Source organism: Leptosomus discolor, chromosome 2 (genome assembly GCF_034619465.1).
Source record: "Leptosomus discolor isolate bLepDis1 chromosome 2, bLepDis1.hap2, whole genome shotgun sequence".
In the NCBI taxonomy this organism is placed as follows: Eukaryota; Metazoa; Chordata; class Aves; order Leptosomiformes; family Leptosomidae; genus Leptosomus; species Leptosomus discolor.
Window position 1 is genome coordinate 38,862,853 of NC_141392.1, and position 17,660 is coordinate 38,880,512.

Here is a 17,660-nt window from a genome sequence, read left to right on the forward strand (position 1 = left end):
ACTCATGGTGCTGGAGAACGGCATGAGGGGCCTGTGAAAGAAAGGAGGGGTGATTCATCACTGTGGCTGGGTGCATGCAGAAGGCTGTGGGGGCACAGAGCAGCGAGCAACATGAGAATTTCCCAGGAGCTACTTGTTACAGTTCATCACTAGAGCAATTCCAAAGTTATTCTGTAGGAAATGTAATTGTTTGAGGGGTGCCTGGTTTTCTCCCATTAAAGAAAAGGTAGAATTTCTCAAGGGTGGGTGTTTTGATGCATCTGGTTTCATCTAAGGTCAGACAGCTAAAAGCTGAAAGTAAATTGTGCATCTGTATTTTTGGGGCCACTACCCCAGAGAAAATTCTTCTGGAATGTTGGCTGCCTTGGGATAGCAGACTCTCACCTTTCAGGAAGAAAAATAGGTGTAATGGCAGATTTTATTTCCAGGAAACACGTAGTAGGAGATAGTAGTGAAGGGAGAATGAATATTAATAAGGCTAAGGGCTGTTGTTAGAAGAGAATTTGTCAAGAAAATAAATGTTTCAGTAGAAATGGTTCCCTGAGTTACCTCAGAGGTTAACACAAATATTCATAAGACTTTTTTTCTTCAAATGTTTAGCAGCCATGGCTGATGAACATATTCCTTCCAGGTTATAACATGAAAGAAAATTAAAGCAAATCTATTTTACTTTTTTGATAGCCACTTGATGCTCAAAGCATTAACAGATTCATGTGTACTTGGTTTATTTGCCTTAATACTTGTACGTGCCCAGTGTGAAAATAAGGCCGCAGATAACCAAGTAGTTTAATCCCCCATCAGAACTTCCTCTCATGGAAGACTACTCTCAGGGTTGTCAGTGCAATAAATTTATTTGCTGCAATTTCACCAGTTCCCATGTAACTCATCGTAAATAGCTTAGTTGATTTCTGGTGGGGAAAAAACAAGCTACAGGCAGAAACCAATCCATAATTTCTTGTGAATTGTTAGCCAATGCTTGTAACCTATTAGTCTAGGCCAACCTGAAAATACTATGAAATAATAGAATTTCAAGTAATAAGATAGCAGTTGTTTCTTTGTTTGTACTTTTGTGTTCTGTGCAAAACTTCCAGGTTTCCATTCCAGGAATGCTTTTTTTTTTTTTTTCACCAAAGTAGTCAAGATAATGAGTCTCTTTGATAAGCTTGGAGATAAATGTACTGTGGTTCCTTTTGAATTAAAGCTGTTCCTAAAATAAAACACATTTTCCAATGCACTGTGCTGTGTGGATGACCAATATGTGAGAGAGAGGGGAAAAACCTAAGTTATGCATACTGATGTGTCTGTTCAGGCCACTTACTCCTCGGCTGTGTGGTTCAAGAGCAGGCTTATATCGCAGCAGTCATTGGTGTGGTGGGCAGTGCTGTGGAACTTGGTTGAAATCCAGATTAAACCAGGACTTATTAGTGAATGACTGATTGCTTGTGTATTGATACTACAATTGTAATTTTAGTAGAGAAGGATGCAGGAAGTAGGCATGCGATTTCTGTGAACACCAACAGCACAAGCGTATGTGACCCTAGGAATCCACAGGAAAACCTTTGATCTAGCCTACTGGTCTCATAGTGGCTTCCCAAAGGATGAGACTGGTATCTGCTCGCCACAGCAGGATCCAACAGTTACGCAGGCCAGGTAAGACTTTATACAAAGAACCCACTAAAAGCAGTTTTAGCTAACATACAGTTGTAGACTGGTCAGTTAATTTCTCTCCCATTATTAATGTTCATGTAAGTGTAATGCAGGTGACTGGCATTTATCAGTTTACTTGTTTGAAGCATTATCTAGATTTTGTCTACATTTCTGTCATTCTGGAACTCGTTACTTTCAAGTCTGCTTGTAAATCTTGATTCATAATTTAAACTATTAGTGGGGGTGCTCCTACTGGACAGTAGTGCTTATGTATGCTTTTGCTTGCTCACCAATGAAGAGGGTGCACTTTATCCTTTTATAGAGCTATTCAATGATGGGATACAGTGCAAACAGGCCTGGTGCCCGTCACATGTGAAGAGCTCTTCAAAGCCACCTGGAATAGGGAAAAGAGCAAGCAGGGCCAGGTGGGATTAGGGCAATGTGTCATTTATTTCCAAGATGTTTCCAGGCTGTCCTTTAAGAGAATCAGTTAATTTCAAATTAGCAAAAATAGGCACTGTGATTATATGGAGCAACTTCCAGTACAAGCCCTAGTGGATCCTATAAAATAGTGTTGGAAAAAAAAGTTGATGTAGTACAGCTAGATGTACAGATAAACCCTAAAATGGTAATTTGTCACAGGTGTAATTTAATTGATCCCTAACATGAGAAAGAAAAATGTTAGGTTTTAGTAAATCTTTTTTTTTAACAGCTTTTCAAACACTGATCATCTTTTACCTATCATAAAGTGAGCTGATCTTTAATAGCTGTTACGCTTCCTAACTTCAGTCCTGCACAGAGTATTGATGAGAAAGTCTTTCCAGTACCTCAGTAAAGAAAATTAATGCTCTCTTTTGTACACCTTTATAGTGTACAGAAGCTTTATAGTGCCATACATCTCCTATACAGCAGGAGTGATGTTTTCAGCCTTGCAGCACAGCTTGTAGTCCAGTGGATTCTAGCACTGCTGTAAGCAGCAAGCTTCCCTCCCGTGCAGTAGTGCCTTCTGGCTATAGAAATACCACCCTGATTACTGAAGGCTGTTTGTGATCTACTCCTGTGTTGTTTCCCTTAAGAAAGAGCACTTTGTTTTCCCTAACCAGCCGCCCCAGCTCTGCCGACAGAAATGACGCAGGAATGCCATTTGTGAATGTTTCTGTTGGACATTATCCACTGTGTGCCCCTGCAATAAACACAACAGTGAAAACTCGTTCCTCTCCATCTTGCTTGCCCTGTCTGTGTGGAAACGCAAAACCCTAGCTGAAGTCGAGTTACTCCTATTATAGGTAGTTCTTGGGCAGAGGAAAAAAAAAAAAAAAAAGACATGTCCTGGATCTTTATTTTTACTTTTAACCTGTTAGAAAACAGGTTTCTTTTTGAAGTTAGTGGGTTTATTATTGTGAAGCTTAGCGTTTGATACTAGTGCCTGCCACGTAGCAAAGGGACGTTACAAATCTGCTCATCCAGGGCTTCTACCTTCCGGGCTGCAGGCGCCCAGCCTGACGCCCCCCAGCCGTGGGGTGTCTCTGTCCCAGACCTGCGGACGTGGCTGCTGCTTTCCCGGCTGCAGGCTCAGCCAGTACTGACGCTGAGCATGCACTACGCATGCGCACGACAACACGACGGCTGCCTGCGCAGGCAGCCAGAGACCGGCCCCTGCCGTTAACAGCCGCCGTCTGGCGCGATGGCAGCTCACCGGAAGCCTCCTCCGGCTTGTTGCAACTGAAGCTCACGTGTGACACCAGAGGCATGCTGTCACTGTTGGTTGCCACGCACACCCGCGCTTACAGAGCCTCAGCAGATCAGCACAGCTGCAAGCCCAGCTGTGGTCTCCGCCCCCACCCTGGGCTCCCTTGCTTGCCTCCAGCTGAGACAAGACGGGTTTTCCTCCTCCTTGCCCTGAAGTCTGCTAGCAATGCACGCGTGCACTTATGGCTGGGGAAAATACACCCACCTGCTCCCTCCCCTTGCCAGCACCTTGGACACACACACCCCAGGCCTGTGGTCCCCAGCCCAGCTGCTGGCACTGAGACCCTCACTGCCCTGCTTCCTGACACATGGGCCTCTGTCACCTGTGACCTGACTTTGGTTGCTGATGGTTAACTCACCCCCTGACCTGTGCTCCCACCCGTTGCTGGCACTGGGACCCTCACATGATCTGATCCCCATAATGTAGCAAATGCTGTCATGTTACATGTACCCTGTGGCAGGTAATATATATGGCCACAGCTGTTCCTGCAGCAATCAGAAATACAGGCTTTGTCTTATTTTAAAATAGCCTTGAAAATAAATACTGGTTGAACCACCATGCCCAGCTATCAAATATTAACATTTGTTAACTTCTTGAATTTCCTACAATGCTGCCTAGGTGCTTAATATAACTTAATATTTAACTAAAATGACTAATTGAAACATAGCTTATGAGGGAGTCTACCTAGACAGCAGTAAAAGTTATGCACATGAGGGTAGAAGAAACACTGGGGAAGAAAGTTGTGATGGAACAGTGTGGATCTGACAGCTAACTGCATGAATTAAGCTTATGTAATGGTTTGTGACGAAGGGAAGTTTTGATCCCTGTACCCTGTGTTATTTTTACAGCGGGATAATGATCCATTAACTTTGTGAGGGGGTTTTTTCAAACACACTTTACCCTTTCGTTACTACTTGTCTTTACAGATTATTTCCAGTATACTGGAAATTTAGAACGAACAGGTAATGAACTTGCTTTGTTTCAGTATTAACAAATCTTAGTTTTTCTATGTAGATTTTTGGTTTGTTTGTTTAGTGCAATTTGAAAATCATCCTTTATGCTCTCTTAACATGACCCTTCTGGGCACATTGGCTGAAGCATGGGAGTGCTATGTGGACCTAACAGCATGTCTTTACTGCTTGAGCTACCTGGCTGCTCTGCCATTACCCCTGACCAAGCCGTTCCATCTCTTGTACTTTTCTTCTTTCTGTATTCTGCTCCTTTTTGAAAAAAAAAAAAAAAAAAAGGGACAAGAAGAAAGTTAGCATTTTCATTTACTTTTTTTTTTTTCCCCCTCCTATGCTCCTCTTGTGGGCTGTCTCTTATATTGGCAGACACGGGACTCATTACTAAGTGAAAATGGGTAATCTCTTGAGTTGGGAGGGAATTTTGAAGGTGGTATGTCTCAGGATTGAATTTTTACCTTTCCCTCTAAAGTTTATATAATTTGCCACTTGTTCGTGAACTACATCCCCCTGTACCTTCCTCTTCATTAGTTTTGAGCCAATGTGGCCGATTTCAGACAAATTTGATGCAATGGGCAGGGGAGGTAGGAAAAAAATGGATACACAGGGAAACAAACATCATTAGTTTTAGCAGTTCCTGGAATAAGGTTGTCTAAACTCATCTAATAATGATAACAAGCAGAGGGAAACAATGCCTTTATTCTGAATTTTGCAAACATCTTAAGTCTATAGATGTGAGCTCTCATTGTAGATTAAATTTACCTGGAAAGTAGAACTCTCTGGGAACATGGTAAAGCCAGAATAACTATGCTGTGCTCGGCTCTAGTCTGTCTTAATTTTTGTTCTATCTTTACTAAGTGTAACAATCTTTTTGCTTATTTTAGTAACAAATTTTGACTAACTCTCTCTCCTCAGCCAATAGACTTACTACCTAAAACCAGGAAGCCTGGTGAGCTCAACATTAGAGAAGACCCACAGCAAGGTTTTTAAGTGGATGGTTTGAAGCTGGTGCCCATGATATTTATGCACAGAGTGAGAGGTTAATGGAACAAGGGAATGAGAACATCAACTCCGCCTACGATGCATGCCACCAGCAGTTGGTCTCACAGTCACCTTTTCAAAGAGGTGTGGTGTCCAGGCACCATTTCCCCTGCCCAGGACCGCTGTTTAGCACCCTTCATGAGCTGCATCACCCACCTTGTACAGCAGCACACCAGCCTCTGCCCCAAGCTTCACCTTCGCGGTGCACTGCAGACTGCCCTCACCAACACCGCCCGCCCATGAGTGCATCTCCCCTCTCCCTGGGCCAAGCTGCCAACATGCTGGCACAGACTTGACACCCACCGGCCAGTGCCGTCCCCAGACAAGAGCGCTGCACCACAGGGCCCTCAGCCATGGCCAGTACCCAGCCTCTCGGCCACCCCCTCCAGCGCTGCCCACAGCCTCTCCCCACCGCCCACACCACCACAAACTGGCCAGTGAAGCCCAAGGCTCTGAACACCACCAGCTCGCAGGGCCACTCAGATGCCCAGGCCCCATGGGGAGAGGAACCACTGTGCTGCTGGCTGTGGCCATATTGCCAAACCCTACTCTTGGTGCTTTCTCCTCTCACCTTTTCTAGCACAGCTCACTCCAGGCAAGTGAGTAAGGATGGAAGTCAACATACCTTAAGGCAACAGTACAGAGTCAGCTGATCTTTATTATAGCCCAGGGAAAAAAAAAAAAAGGACAAAAATATTCCTTAAACTCTGAGAAACAACAACTACTCTTCTATTTTGCTATGGGCACTATGGCTTTGAGAGTGAGAACACCACAAAGTAATAGCATGTATCCCAAACCGCACTGGTTTCACCTGCTAAGGCACTTGTTATCCAGGGCCTGCCTGCTTTTAGCAGTTATGGAATGGGGCAAAGCAAGAAGGCTGTGGTTAATTGTGAAGCAGATGCTATAGTGGTTCCACTAAGCAGTTAACTTCAAAATTAGATGAAATAGATTAAACAAACCTCAGAAGTAGTACCCAGTAAGTCACCGATTTAATATGCTTGTGAGTTATAACTCAATATCCTTTATGGGTATCTCACTATAGCAAACAGTATTGTAATTTTTAACTCAATTTTTCTTCTGTTTCTGCTGTAAACGATAGCACAGTGAAACTATTTTATGATTAGGCTTTTACAGCCAAAGGAGTTTTATTGGAATTAGACCCAGGAAAGGTGTTAGTTCATACAGTTACATTTGACTTCAGACTTCAGGCTTGCTAATAACAGAGAACTCAACACCACATTTGCTCAGGCGATCAATCAGTTTTGTTTTGGAGAAGGCAGCTCCTGGAGAATAGACACCACCTCTGTTAATGAAAATCAAAAGAGAAAAGCATTAGTGCTACAGTGATTGAGTGACATCTTTTTTTGAAGTCAAAGATGCATTTCCCTGCCCAAGGAAGAAAAAGCCACTCTGTCCCACAGGAGAGCAGATGAGGAATCTGGCAAGCTGGTTATATTCATAGGTTCATTTCAGCATCCAGTGAACTCAATAGAAACCATTCCATTAACTGAAAATATAGACACTGATGCAATAGATGTTGCAAAAGCATTACTGACTACATCCTTTCAAATTGAAAGGCAGATGGAGAACAAGTGGCTTTGTCAGCTTGTGGTGAAGGATGTCCCTTGCACAGCCATTTGAGTAACACAGAGATCCACAAGGTTACAAGAGCTGTATTTTCAAAGAGAAACTTGCACACAGTAGCTTGAAGGGAGGTCAAGCTGTTCCACATGGGAAAGTACTTACTGTTTAGGCAGACAAGCTGCATCTTCCAGAAGAGAGACAGCTGCTTGAACCATTGCAATTGGTGTAGCAACATAGCCAGGCTCTGACAAAAAAAAAAACAATCAAACGAATGATGTACAGTGTGTTGAACTGCAGAACATAATCTTGCCCTTACCTACAGCATGCTGAAGAATAATCTCTTTGGCAATGCAACAGCCTTCCCCATTTGAGAACTGCTTTTTTTACCTGTTAATCATCCCCAGTAGCTGGTGAAGTCCTTGAGATCTAATCTGGACAAATACTGCTTCAAATACAATAACCACAGAACAACAATAACCTTACGGTGACAGCGGGCTCTCTATTACAGAAGAGCCTTCCCCACCCTGTGCTTAAATTCAGACTTTTGCAGTGAGGCTATTGCATTCAGCTGCCTCTCTAGTTATTTAAAGAAGCTATGCTTCACCAACTCCTTTCTGAATATATATTCTTGCTGTCTCCAAACTTTACTTCAGGTGTCATCTCTCCTCAAGGAATGATCCAAACACAAGTATGTTGTAGCTAGAAATGACACCATGCCAGATCTGTTTAAGTTCACTCACAGAGGACTGGAAATAAACAAGTAGTAAGTCCAGGCTGGAACAACTGAAAGCTACCCTTAAAGCACGCTCCGTTTAACTCAACTTCAAAATGAAAATTGTCTCTGGGACAGTCAGAAGGAAAGAGGATGGACAAGAACACAAATGAACTGGCTGTTTCAAAAAAACAGGTCACAACAAATGCTAGTATCCAAGGCAATACTCTGTAAAGGCTGTTGGCTTTGTCTCTGTGGGAAGAGCTCCTTGAGGGTGAAAGGAACAGCAGTGGAACCATAAACCTATTTCAGAGTAGGGAGTGTGAGGCAAAAGCAGTTACCTGCTCCTAACGTACATACCTGGCCCCTTCACTTCGGTGCAGATCTTTACATTTGGTTTGCCATTCTGCGGATCTTGCCCCTCACTGTAACCCTCACCAAAAAAAGTCATTGTGAAAGAGGTTCCATCCAACTGTAGTGGACAAGACAAGCAGTCACCAAAACAGTAACTCACATCAGGCAAGCACAAGTAGTAAATGTAGGTATCTATTATGCCACATACTATGATCCATCAAAACATGAGAGTAGTTATTCTGAGTTACTGCTGAAAAGGTATGATCTCATCTAAATTTTTAATCATTTCCACTTTGTGAGAACTGTTATTATTCTAAAGTCCATTTATTCTCTTTGTGCTTTCAGTCCTGGGTTTTTGCTACACAGTCGCCCTCTGCCAGTGCTGTGAGCCATCCGTGTAACTATGTCAGATCCAGCAACATGGTCCATTTTTTCCTCATGAGTTCCACATACTTTGATGTCTAATAGCAGAAGGCACGATTATTTAAATATTCAAAGCTATGAACAGGCACATACAATGTGCATTTAGAAATTATTTTGCTGAGACTAAGCAGTTGACTCTAGATTACTATTCCACCATTACTATAACAAATTTATTCAATAACTGTGATGGAAAACAGCCAGTTACCTGTTTCTGGGTTGGTCCTTTCTTTGTGAAGCGTCCAGCAGAGAAAAATTCTGGGTACTATATAAAAAGAGAGGAGGAAAAAAAAAACACAAAAAAGACAAAACAACAACAACAACAAAAAAAACCCAGTAAACGGGGGGGGGGCGTGTGTGGGAAATCTCCAAACACTTAATTATTTTGTGTTTTGAACACTTACTTTTGTCAGAAGGTTTCTTCCAAAGCTAAACTTCACAAGAAGAAGAAATAAAATGCCAGCAAACATGAGCTTGATAACAGAGCCAAGACCACCTATGTTCACGTAAGCGCCATACTGCACCTGAGGCAAAACCATATTTTCATCAATTAATTTGTAAAAATAAATCTACCCCCAAATTAGAATGCAATTTGTTTGATACAATAGGTAGCTGTTTAAATAAGGCCTTAAACAATTGTCTTAACAACTCTTGAATAATGCTTCACTTTATAATTCATTAAGAGAAGACAACATTAACTACTGAATGGCGAGGGAGCAAGCATGGTAATCAAGAGTGTTTAAAGAAAGATTTCAGGCTTCTTTCCCAAGCCTCCATCTTTATGGCAGCAAGAGCATATCACAGTTCACGACTTTACCTAACTACAGAAACCCTGCTACACAGATCTGCACTGAGAACAGTTATGACATAAAGGAAAGATTTGTTGAAAATGGCAATACGGACATAGTATACTAGTAACAGTAACTTACAGGTGTTTCCTGCAACTCTGTGTGCAAGTAACGCTGAGACCGTTTCACAACAGAAACATCAGATCCCATGAATGGAATGGCATACCCTTTGAATTCCTGAGTGTAAAACACAAGTCCTCTGCAAATGGGGAAGAAAAAAAAAAAAGTTTAAATGTTCACGCAAGCTGAAAGAAACTGATCATAACAGCCCTACCAATACTGGCTTTTTCTCAGGCATTTTTATGACATTGTCTCTTTTCACTGAAAAGAAAACATCCAATTTTATCCCTCACTCAACTCAAAATTGCATGCACTACAGCAAGGATGAATTTAATAAGCAAAATAATATTCTCCTCACATTTCTTTTTTCCATTCTGAAATCAAACTCAGAAAGTTTGCCACATCACTACAAGTCTCTTAGAATGAGTTAACTTTGAGACCCAGTAAATGCTGGAACGTTATTTTTTCAGTGAAATATGAACAAATCAGTAAAACTGAACTTATCTTCAATTCTACTAGATAAGCATCTATGTGTTCATATTATACTAAAGTCCTAAATGCATCTTTATAGCCTTTAATAATAGGTTAACAATCTATACAATAAATATTGGAACTGTTAGAAGACAGTATATTTTACATCTTACGCTTCTTATACCTTCTTTTAAGTTTTGCACCAACTACTGGAACAGGGGCATATCCTATCTTTTTTCGAATCTTCTTCAGGTTGTCTTGATCCGCAAGGCCATAAACAGCTGACTTCCAAGTCCCATCATGTATACAAGAACCCTGACATACCATGAAACAGTAATTAATTCAGTATTTAAAGGTTTCATGTATTATTTTAATAATGACCTTACAACTACTACAAACATTACACATTATGACAATTCTTACACATACGTATCATGATCATATGCATTAAAATATATTGAAATATATTTTTTTATATTTTGCGAGGTGCCCACCAAGCCACTCTATCACTCCCCTCCTCTCTACAACAGGGAAGTGAGAAAATAAGATGGAAAAAACCCCCTCATGGGTCGAGATAAAGGCAGTTTAATAAAGCAAAAACAAAGGCCACACGTGGAAGCAAAGGAAAACAAGACTTATTCTTTACTTCCCATCAGCAGGAGACGTCCAGCCACTTCCTGGGAAGCAGAGCTTCAGCACACACAGCAGTTGCTCCAGAACACAAACATCCTAATAACGAATGCCCCCCCCCCCCCCCCACTCTGGCTTTCTCTTCCCTTTTATTGCTGAGCAGACATCATATGGTATGGAACAGCCCTTTGGTCAGTTTGGGTCAACTGTCCTAGCTGTGTCCGCTCCTAGGACCTTGTCCGCCCCCAGCTCACTGGCTGAGGTGGGGGGATGCTGGAGAGACAGCCCTGATGCTGTGTGAGCCCTGCTCGGCAGCAGCCAAAACACTGGTGTGTTATCAGCACCTTTCTAGCTACCATTACAAAGCATAGCATTAGAGCGCTGCCATGGGAAAAATTAACTCCACCTCAGCCAGACCCAATACAAGCCCCACCCCTTATTCCATGCCATTTGCATTGTGCTCAGGTCCCACATAATTTAATCCATCCATCCATACACCCTAACCATCCCATTGTATTTAATTCTCATTACTGAAATGCATTCTTACCAACACTTACAACTGGTACTACATACTTAAACCATCTTTATACCCAACACATAGATACATACATTCTCATTAACTACTATCCCCTGTCCTTTAACAGACAGATACTACTGGCCCATTCCATAGGCCTCCTCCACTCCTCTGTATGTTCGTAACAACAGGCTATGACTTGGGCCCCATCTGTCAACGTGGGTGCTCAGGACAGGAAAAGCAGTATGTTCTATTGTTGGGCACCAACACTGGCTCAGTTTGAGTCATCATTGCATTATTTTAACAACGACCTTAGCATTATTACATATTTTACACATTATTACAATTATTACATACATGTATTATGATTACATGCATGGAAGTCCACTGAAACATCCCTCCAAACAAAAAAAAAAAAACCAAACAGCCAAACATTAGGATTACTAGCAGCACACTAGGTACCCGTTACAATTTACTTGTGTATTAATCGTTCCCACATCTTTGCAAAAACTGTATTTCTTGAAAGAGCTTAACACAACAAACTGTAGGCAGTCAGCCTATGCAAATTAATCTTACAAAAGGGTGTTGGCTTGCGATACTTTTACTAGCTCCTAGAGAACCCATTTCTTAGACTCAAAGAACCACCAGCTTGTTCCTTGGTCTGAACTAATGCAACGACAGTTATTCTAACAGGCTGCGGTGAGGTTATCACAAATATCTCTGAGTTTCCAAGAAGGTATAAACCAACTAACCTCAGGCCCAGTTTTCACCGTCAGGAAACTTTCAACAGCAGTTAAGGTACCTTTAAGGGAGGAGAAAACATTACTTCGCATATAAACTCATTATTTCAGAAATCCAGAGTATGCTCTGGCAGACACAAATAGCAGGCCACTGACACTACTAGTTGAAAAGGCAGTCACATCTTTATCTCAAAGTAAAATAAACTAAGATTAAGTTTCACAGCTATTTTAGTTAGCATATATCAAATTTCTTATGTGAAGTACTGCAATAAGGGTCACTGCTATCTTTGTTCATTAGATTTTTCATTTGTCTTCTCTAGTTAATGAGATAATATAAGTAATCAATGAAAAAGAGGAAAAGAATATTAAAAGCCATATTTAGTTCTCCTCCAAGCTTCAAAATAAAAGATGACATAGGCTGTGAAAACTGAGATGGACTCATGGATTTTGGTAGATGTGAACTACAAAAAAAAACAACCCACCAACCAAAAACCAAACCAAACCCATAAAATATCCAAAACCATTTAATTTTAGCACAGCCTGTGTTTTGCAAAGAATACTTAGTTGTGATGAACAGCAAAACAACTCTTCCAAGTTCTGCTTGGTTTTGCTTTACTCAGTTTCTTCTGAGATTGCAAAACTGTACTTGTATGGACAAATTTAAATATAGCGAGCAACCGGATAGACAACCGGTAATACCATGAAGTCAATACAGGAAGAGATAAAAGACAGCTTTATTCAAAGCAAGGATCAGACATCAAATTATAAGACCATGAACAACCAGTTACTCCTTTCCATGCATCTCCTCTCCCTCCAATCAGATTCAGGTTGAGTTTTCTTCAACTGAAAGTTGATGCTACACTCCAATGTAAAGCAATCCTACTTAATAGCAGTTTTAATAGTACATAAAAGCAAAAACATTTGGATGCTTTTATCGGCCCTTGCAATTGGAAGTCAGACCTGATGAACAAAGTATTCTCATTTGAGATTAGGATCAAGTACTGTTTGCACAGAATTAAATCCTCTCCAATCTTTTCTCAAATACATTTATCCTCTTGCAGTTACTGTCCAGATGCTCTCAAAGAAAAATGCATTCTATGGCACTGCCTAACTACTTACACTCATACAACAGCTTCTCAGTGCTTGTGGTAGACAAAGAAAACTCCAGACACCTGATTAACCACTACGTTGAGCTCCCTTTCCCGCAGCCTTCCTGCCCCCACTGTCTCTTCCCTACAAGGCTCTCACTGCACAAGAGGCAGCTGCTGAGGCTTGCCTAGAGGCGTCCACACGCTGGCTCAACACCCTGCTGCTGACAACTGAAGGTTCTGTTCTCTCGGTGAGCAACATTACCTTGAATCCCTCCTCAACCTAACGACCCATTTTCTCCAACCTAATGGGAATATGATTCACTTTAAAATTTTTACCTGCCAGATTTGGCTGAAACTGGTCAGCTGGTAAAGGCGGGCAAAAAGAGAGACTGAAAGAGTTTCCACATAAGCATTAATGCTTTGGGAAACTAAGTGAAAGCATAATCTGCATTTCTTTTTCAGTATAAGGTCATACTTGAATAAGTCACCTTTCAACTTGTCTCTGGTGTACAGTACTCCCATATCGGCTGGTATCGAGTCAAAGCCACAGCTTCCAATGACATATACTCCCTTTTCTGCAGCTTTTTTGTTGTATTTCAGGTACATTCCTTCCAGGAACTAAAACACAGTCAGAACAAATATTTTAAGGAGAACTCTGTATTTGGCCATACTCAATATGAGCCATCAGCACTTTACTGTCATATCATAGCCGCCTACATACTTCAAACCACTTACAAGCATTTTTAAGGCAGATACATATTATTCTTTATTTATGGTACGGAAGTGTCACAGCAGTGCAAAGAAATATGATCTACACAAAATTCCTATGCAGAATCACAACTGAGACTTGAAGCAAAATTCAAAAAATTCAGAATTCCCAGACAGAACCTAAGAGGCTCTCGTCTAAAAGTGAAAAAACTATACAGCTAATACACATTAATGCACTTTAAAATAATCAATACATCTTAAAATTGTAGATCAGGAGGCAGAATTTGTCTTCAAGTTGAAAAACATTAGTGGAAACGTGAAACAAACATTCTTTTAACAGATCCTGAATATAAGGTAGCATTTTTCTACAGTCACATACCTGGGGCTCTCCACTGATGTCAATGTAGCTTGCACCATTTTCAACACAAGCTTCTACCACAGGCTCTCCAAAGAATCTATACTGCAGAAGGAAAGAACACCACACATAGAATAAAACCCACACACCACAACTCACCTAACGTACTTTATCTATATGAATCTACAATAAAAGTAAACGCCCGGTGACTAGCGATTTTGCTAAGTGGAGCAAAAATGTAATAGTAGCTGTATTTTTTTTGAAGTGGGGAGAAGGAAACAGCATAACAAACTTCATCACTGGTAACAGTTTGCTGCACAGACTACGACACCCTACTTCTCTCGTAAGATAAGATCACCAAGGCCAATTTAACATATCTAATCTCAATTTATGCTTTTTGAACTCATCAGCATATTTACTTAATTTCAAAGACGTTGTCATGACCCAGCTTCTAGCTCTCATCCTTTGACCCCCTCTGAATGCGCTGGAAATATTGCCACTGGCAGTTTTAAAGGCGCCAAGAACTTAAACCAGCAAGACTGCGGACTTCTTTTCCAGCTCTATTTTCAACCCTAGCACCACTTAAAACCTTTTGGCCCAACCCAAAACTCCTCCCCACTTTACAATCAGTTTCTTCTACTGCCTGTGAAAGGCTTAAATAAAACCCAAACCAACAGAGAACGCTGCTGTATTTCAGTGAGAACTGGCCATGAGTTACACCACCAGAAATCGTGGTGGGAAATCTTCAGCCGACTATAGTACACGGCTGTACTTTTGGTTCAATTTCAAAAAGTTACGTTTCATCTGGACGGCTGCCTACATTCCGGAGCCCAGAGGCAGGTCTCCCTGTGCCGCCGCGGCTCCCCCGGCCCCGCGGAGCAGAAGCCCAGCCGCAGGCAGCCCAGCAGCGCCGGCGGACCGGCAGTACTCCGGCTCAGGCTCTGCCGGGAGCCGCGCCCGGCGGACGCCGCGAGAGCCCCGCCCGCATCACGACACTCACCGGGCCCACGCAGCTCAGCACCAGCCGGGTCTGCCTCGCCATGGCGGCCAGCGAGGCCGCGTCACCCACATCGCACAGGAGCACGCCGACCTCCTCCCCGAGCTTCGCCTTCCCTGCGCACCGGACATCGCCATCACCGCACCGCCCAGCCGCGCCCACCGCCGCGCCTCCTCCCTCCCCGGGCCAAGCCGCCACGGCCCCTCTTCGCCCCTCAGCCTTTCCCCTCACGCCCGCCCCTGGGCGGCTCCCACCAGCCAGCGCCGTCCTCGGACAAGGGCGCTGCGCCACAAGGCCCCCAGCCGCTGCCGGTACCCAGCCTCTCGGCCGCCCGCTCCAGCGCCGCCCGCAGCTTCTCCCGGCTCCGCCCGGCCACGGCCCAGCGCAGGGGGCCGCTCAGCTCCCCGCCGGCCGCCGCGCGCGCCACCTCCTCCACCACGAACTGGCCGGTGAAGCCCGAAGCCCCGAACACCACCAGCTCATAAGGCCGCTCGGCCCCGCCGCCGCCCGCCATGGGGAGAATCACCGCCGCACTGCCGGGCGGCGCCAGGCACTCGCCGGTAACCCGCGGCCCCGCCCAGGCCCCGCCCCTCGCCGGCGGGGGCGGTGCGCGAGGCCCGCCCGCGGGGCGGCCGTTGGCGGCGCGCGGCGCTGTGGGCCTGCCGGGCGGTAGCCGTGCCCCGCCCCAGGCACCCCTACGCGGGGCCTGAGGCCCGGGGGACCCGGAACCGCCCGTGCCCTCGTTCCGGCGTCTGGAGGGCGGGAGGGGTCGCTCTCGGGGAATTTTCGGCATTCCGTGAACACATGGAACGAACCAGGATACGGCCAAGAGGCGTTGGAGCCCAGGAGTTGGAGCAACAGCATTTGTAGGTAGAGGCCATCACTGTTGGCCCCACAGTGGGTATCATTAGTGTGAGTTGTTGCCATCAGCATTTCAGCACAGGTAACATAGATGAACTGAGGACTGTTACTAATCAAAAATCAAAAATCAAATTACCTAGAAGTAAAATTAATACTGGTTCCCCCACAACTACAGCAAATGCTTACATTACGCTCAACAACAAAAGCAGAACAAAGCAAAATTTGAAGTTCCCGTTGCCGTGGGGAGCAGCAGTGAGCTTGAAAAGCCACAACAGTAAGAAGCGTTCACGACCGCACAGCGCAGTGAGGTACGGTCGTGTTTTCTGGGCTTTTCATGGCCAGGCTGCTCACCTGGGTTCCAGAGGCTCACAGCAAGTCAAAGCAGTGTCATCCTGCTCGCTGGCCCTTTCTCTCAGGGAGCATCTGCCATATTGAAACCGCTCCTGACAGATGCCTAACCTGTTTTAAAACCTCAAGTGACAGATGCTTTCACACTGTTCCCCCAGACAATCTCCTCCTGCACTTTGTTACACATACAGCTGGAGACAAGAAGCTAGCTCTCCATATCTTGCAGTTTCAGGCCCATACTGTTTCTCCTGTTTCTAGAGGACATTGGCAAAAGATGTAATGCTTGAGGAGCATACAAAAAAAAATGCTGCAAAGCTGAAACTTCCGTGCATCTCCTCAGTCCTCCCTATATTAAAAAGCACTAATTCTTTTGATCTTTCCACACAGGCCACTTCGTACATACATTTTTCCTGTTTTGTTCTGAACTCTCCAGGTGGTTTACATTTTTCTTGAAATATGGTGTCCACTGCTAGGCCCCACATGCACATTGTCAGTGCTAAATCAATTGGGAAGGTTCTGTGATGAGCCAGAATTTACCCCTGCTTCTACATGCCCCAAACATTTGCCCTTTTTTTTTTTTTTCTGCAAGTGTCACATTGTTGATGTACCTGCAGCTCATGATCTGTTCCACCTCAGAGGCTTTTGCAGGTCACTGCTGTCTTTCCCCATCTCAAGTTTGTACTGAAGACTGATGGCCTTCCTGAATACATTCTAAACATCTCATCTCCAAGGCAGTAGGAGAGCCTCACTTCTAAGCATCAGCATGAACTCCTTCAGCAGCGCTGATGCAGCTGTTGTAGGCCTACGCTATCAGCTGGATCAGTGCAACAACTCAGTCTAACAAAAAACAAAGAGTGGGGGAGGGAAGGACAAAGATGGGTTTTGTGTTCTTTTTTAATCCAGATCATTTTGTTGATCTGATTTACAGAGCAACCCTACAAAACCAGTTTCTTGCGTTTGAGGTCACCGAAAATCACATTAGTCAAGCTCGTCTCTTACTACCTTCCTACACACTGGGATAAATCCCAGCTGTGCTCATAGTACTGTTGAACTCCTCTGAGCTACCTTCCTCTTACACTCGGTTTTTCTCTTCTGCCACCAATTCTTAAAGTCTTTTCTTTGAGGCCACTGTCTGGTCTTCCACTCTCCTTTCTGCTTTGCAAAAACTTTGAAACCCCCCCCCATTGCAATAAGCAATAGATATTTTCCCCTCAATTTGAAGTTAACAAAGATCATTGTTTCTTCAGCCTTGGCATTAACATTTAAAAATGTTCAGTGACAGGAGACAGTAAGGAGCCTGCAAATTGCAGAGGGATTCTGATATAACTTGCAGGGCTGGCTGGGTTCCTCAGCCTGCTTTCTTCATCCTTTTGCTCCAGAAGCTTGCCTCTCTTACCTTCTCACTCTTCCATATTGTCCCCTTTTCACATCTAATCCCCTGTCGCTCCCAGAGAACAAGGCAATTTATAAACCTGTGACTGTGACTCAACCATCAGGACTGCAGAAGCTTTCTTGGGCCATATGTATTTGGCAAGCCTTGCATTGTGGTATTGGGCAGTGG

The 17,660-nt window shown here is 43.7% G+C and overlaps 1 protein-coding gene across 1 annotated transcript; it reads right to left on the reverse strand.

Annotated features, from left to right (window-relative positions):
* Positions 1–6,041: 6,041 nt before the first annotated feature.
* Positions 6,042–15,404, reverse strand: SCCPDH (saccharopine dehydrogenase (putative)). The gene is made up of 12 exons (XM_086460932.1): positions 15,206–15,404; positions 14,894–15,006; positions 13,918–13,998; positions 13,319–13,448; positions 11,752–11,801; positions 10,040–10,170; positions 9,406–9,523; positions 8,881–9,000; positions 8,685–8,741; positions 8,063–8,174; positions 7,153–7,234; positions 6,042–6,709 (listed from the first exon to the last, which is right to left on the reverse strand). The coding sequence occupies exons 1-12, from the start codon at positions 15,402–15,404 to the stop codon at positions 6,604–6,606; spliced, it is 1,299 nt and encodes a 432-aa protein (XP_086317058.1). The 3' UTR covers positions 6,042–6,603.
* Positions 15,405–17,660: the final 2,256 nt, after the last annotated feature.

Coding starts and splice junctions, on each gene's coding strand:
- SCCPDH (XM_086460932.1), bottom strand. CDS start 15,404: ATGGCGGGCGGCGGCGGGGCCGAGCGGCCTTATGAGCTGGTGGTGTTC. Junction 10,171..11,751: donor CGGTGAAAACTGGGCCTGAG/GTTAGTTGGTTT, acceptor ATGGTATGTCAG/GGTTCTTGTATACATGATGG. Junction 7,235..8,062: donor CACCGAAGTGAAGGGGCCAG/GTATGTACGTTA, acceptor TTTTTTTGTCAG/AGCCTGGCTATGTTGCTACA.